Source organism: Triticum aestivum, chromosome 3D (assembly GCF_018294505.1).
Source record: "Triticum aestivum cultivar Chinese Spring chromosome 3D, IWGSC CS RefSeq v2.1, whole genome shotgun sequence".
Lineage (NCBI taxonomy): Eukaryota > Viridiplantae > Streptophyta > Magnoliopsida > Poales > Poaceae > Triticum > Triticum aestivum.
In genome coordinates, this window is record NC_057802.1 from 580,598,153 (window position 1) to 580,602,264 (window position 4,112).

The window sequence follows — 4,112 nt, forward strand, 5'->3', positions numbered from 1 at the left end:
ACGGCCGCTGTCTGGGCCCTCGACTGCCCCATCACCACCACAGACACGGCCACTAGGCGGCGCCGCCGGCTTCACGGCGAGCTCGCCTAGATCGGCTAGGAGTGGTTGCTTAGCGACTGCTCCGCCAATGCTGGCATGAGCAAGGCCGTTGCCAGGGCTCCATGGGCGCCGTCCGCATTGGGTGCGGCGGTGAGGAAGTTAAGTGTCTTCTCTGCGAACACTAGGCAGCAACCAAACAAGGCTACCGTGGCGGACCCGCATTCTTCCACCGCTAGAGGGATGACTACGACAACACGGACGGCAATGGTGGTGCAGCCGGGTAGGGCGGCCGCACGTACAAGATGGTCGTTCGGTACATGTTTTAGTTTTTTTCCCATAGTTTTAAGCTAAAGGGCCCATACCAGCTCCCATCTCAGTGTCATGCACTGATCCCCTTCAATCCGCGAACGGATGTGGTATCTGGTTTGCGGGTCAGCGTTAAAGATGCCCTTACCAAATGTACAATCGGACACCTCCCCTATCGAAAGAAGGATGGAGCTTAAGACAAAAAAAAGACCATTTATTTTTCTAAGCGCATGTCTTGGCACCTTGCCTTGTACATGCCACAAGGATGGAAAGCAACGGAACAAGCTATGCACAAAGCCACGAACACAAACAACTCTTTATTTTTCCCACAGAAAAGTCTTTATTTCAATGTTGTTTCAAATTTTAGATCCACACACACGCATCAATCTAATTAATGTCCACCAAATTAAACCCACGCGAGTTCATGTGGTTCGCTGGTTCATGCGAATCTCATGGGGTACACGGGCAATTTGTTGGGGTAGAAGAGCCCAAAGTTCCTCTCCGTCTCATCCCCGGGCTTCATGTTCTCGTTGAACATGGCGAACACATAGGCCTCGATGGGCCCAGGCCTCTTGGGTGTGCCGCGGGCCACATGGTCGATCAGGCCCTGGTTGTATGCCCGCGCGTTCTCCGGCGTGGCCGCGAACCCGCCGGCCGACGGCCACCCGGTCTCCGACACCACAACCCTCACGGCCGGCGCCCCTGCCTTCTCAAGCGCCGCGTACAGGGCGTCGATCATGGCGTCGAAGAGGTTGGTGTACATCAGCCCATTTCCCGCGTCCCTAACCGGCGTCGCGCCCGGCTGGAAGGTTGCGTAGTTGAGCTGGATGTCGCGCGGGCTGGTACGGTAGGCGATGTAGGGGTACACGTTGGCGAGCAGCGGCGCGCCGGTGGCGGCCAGGAGCCGGGCCACGTCGCCCATGTAGGGCTGCGCGAACACGGCGGCGGAGGGCGGGAAGGAGTTGGCGATCACGTCCAGCCTCACCGCGGTGGACACCTTGATGCCGGCGCCGGCGCCGCCGAGGCCCTCGGCCGCCAGGGCGTCGTTGAGGTTCCGCATGGCCGCCAGGATGCTCGGCGCGGTGTCGCTGGCAAGCTCGTTGCCGACGGAGATGTAGCGCACGTCCACGGCGGCGCGGTAGTAGGGCTTGACGTTGGCCTGCACCCAGGCGGCGGCGGCGGAGAGGCTGCTGGCGAGGACGGCCACGTCGTTGTTGGTGGTGCCGAGGCTGAGGCTGATGCCGGAGCCGCGGAGCGCGTCGAGCGCCTGGAGCTGGACGGAGTAGACGCGCATGTTGGTGATCCCCAACAATCTGTAGAACTGGACCACGTCGCTCGGCGGCGGGAGGTTGTTTCCGATGATGCCGTAGCACACGCCAACGGATTGCACACCTACACCGAAGAATGAATTCAAGCAAATAAATATCCAAATAAATCATATTTTCATATCATATTTATATAAAATCGGCATCCGCATCACTAAATCAAATACCACTAGATGTACCATGACGTATACTCTATTTCCATATTCTATTTACATGTGGTTGTATGCATCATCCAGATGCAGAGGCCGGGGTATTCTATTTATATGAAGTTGTATATGTTAATATTTTTCTTCACAATTAAGTTTAGTCAGGCTTAATTTTTTTTGACTAAAGACAAATCAAATAAGCCTTGTAAATCCAAACAGAGGGAGTACCACTGTAAACAGCGTATACTGACTATTCTAAGAAAAAAAAGTGCATACATTTATTAGGATACATCAGTTATCGTTGCGCAAATATGTCTAAAAATAATATAGATACCGACAAACAACATTCATGAAAATTAGTACTCACTTCGATTCAAAATAAGTGTTGCGAATTTAATACGACCGAGTATGGAATAATTTATTGATCTTGTCAGCATACATCAGTGGAACTCGGCATGTGGCTATGAAATAATTTTTGGGGGAGGTTGTGACAATGAAACTTATTCTCATGAACATAGGCACGAAACCTTAACGGTACCGATATGCATACATATCCTACAAATCCGCTATTGTTTCGATAGTAGAACCGGACAAGAAGGGGTCACATATTTAAAAATATATAAACATCCAACTACTTTACAAAAATCCTCTGGTCCTTCTCTGATAAATCTATCTGAGAACGGGCCACTTCGTCAGAGAAGACCTCATTCAAATCAAGACGTAGTAATACATAATCTGCTTGTTCTACGATAATAATCTATCACGAAAAGAAAGATCCATGTACAGGCCATCATGGCAGTCCATGTACAGGCCATCTGCATATCTTGGTGTAGATCCAAACGGAGGGAGTACCACTGTAAACAGCGTATACTGACTATTCTAAAGAAAGAAACATGCGTACATTTATTAGGATACATCAGTTATCCTTGAGCAAATATGTCTAAAAAGTTATGGAACTTGACAAAAAACATTCATGAAAATTGGTACCAAGTACTACATAAATGAAGGACATTTATTGATCTTTGTCACAGTAGATCAGTGGGACTCGGCCTGTGGCTATGAAACAATTTTCTGGGGGAGGCTGTGGCTATGAAACTTATTCTCATGAATATTGGTATGAAACCTTAACGATACCGATATGCATATCCGATAAACCCATTATCATTTTTATAGTAGAACCTCACAAAAAAGGGGTCACATATTTAAAAATATATGAATAGCCCACTACTCTACAAAACCTGATCTGCGCCTTCTCTAATAAATGCATCTGAAACGGTCCACTTCATAAGAGAAGACTTCATCAAATCAAGACGTAGTAGCACATAATCTCCTTGTTCTACGATAATAATCTATCACAAAAAGAAAGATGAACAGTTCTTACAGATCCACTTCTTCTCTAGTTAATGTTAAAAGGCAAAAGAAAAGAACAACGGATCCACTTCCAAACTCGTACACCAGATTCACACATACCTGCAGGGGCCTGGGCGATGAAGACTCCGACGAGCAGCGCCAGTGCAAGCACCGGAGCAGAGCCGCGCATCCCCGGCATCCTGTTGCACCCTACACGGCTCGGAATTGCCCAGCTCTCGATCTACTCCAACCGCAGAATGTACACGCTTCTACTGGCGTATACCACAAACTGGCCGGCACGCCTGTATTTGTACTGGTGCTGGACGTGTGAAATTACACTAGCGCACACCGGCACTAGTGTAAGGGTAGCCAACTGTCAAGGTCAGATCCGTAATTGCATCCTGGCAGTCCATGTACAGGCCATCTGCATATCTTGGTGTGGGGACGGTTCCTCTGCATTAATGGAAATAGTTGGCACCACATTTATGCTGCAAGGTTAATGTTGATGGATTTTAGCGGTGTAGCCAGCCCAACGGGTCAGGATGGTCCAGCAATGAAAATATGCACCTTTTTGGTGCTACATAGTAGGTACCAGAAACTGGACCACCCTGTCCACTCCTTAGACACCGCACGGACAGATTTGTACTTTAATGATAAGCATACTTCTTCTTTGGCATATAATAAATGTGGTAGAAATACATTCGATATTTGAGAGAAGCGACCCAAGACGCATGCGCCCGCGTCGCTCCTTCCCCAAGGCGACACAGGGGCGACCCCAACCACCAAGCGTCGGCAACCCCCACCCTCCTTCTCCCCTCGCCGTTGTTGGTGCCCCTGCAGGCAAAGCTCGCATCGAGCGGGCGGCGGCAGATCGGTTCCTTTTCTCCTACCGCGGCACCCTCAATGAGCCGGGAAGCTCATGGCGGAGGGCGGCAAGCGAAGGGTG

The 4,112-nt window shown here is 49.9% G+C and overlaps 1 protein-coding gene across 1 annotated transcript; it reads right to left on the reverse strand.

Moving 5' to 3' along the window:
* Positions 1-647: 647 nt before the first annotated feature.
* Positions 648-3,449, reverse strand: LOC123080657 (glucan endo-1,3-beta-glucosidase GIV). Its single transcript, XM_044503587.1, has 2 exons — positions 3,287-3,449; positions 648-1,737 (listed from the first exon to the last, which is right to left on the reverse strand). The coding sequence occupies exons 1-2, from the start codon at positions 3,363-3,365 to the stop codon at positions 785-787; spliced, it is 1,032 nt and encodes a 343-aa protein (XP_044359522.1). The 5' UTR covers positions 3,366-3,449; the 3' UTR covers positions 648-784.
* Between the last annotated feature and the right edge of the window lie 663 nt (positions 3,450-4,112).

Coding starts and splice junctions, on each gene's coding strand:
- LOC123080657 (XM_044503587.1), bottom strand. CDS start 3,365: ATGCCGGGGATGCGCGGCTCTGCTCCGGTGCTTGCACTGGCGCTGCTC. Junction 1,738..3,286: donor CATCGCCCAGGCCCCTGCAG/GTATGTGTGAAT, acceptor TCTTCGGTGTAG/GTGTGCAATCCGTTGGCGTG.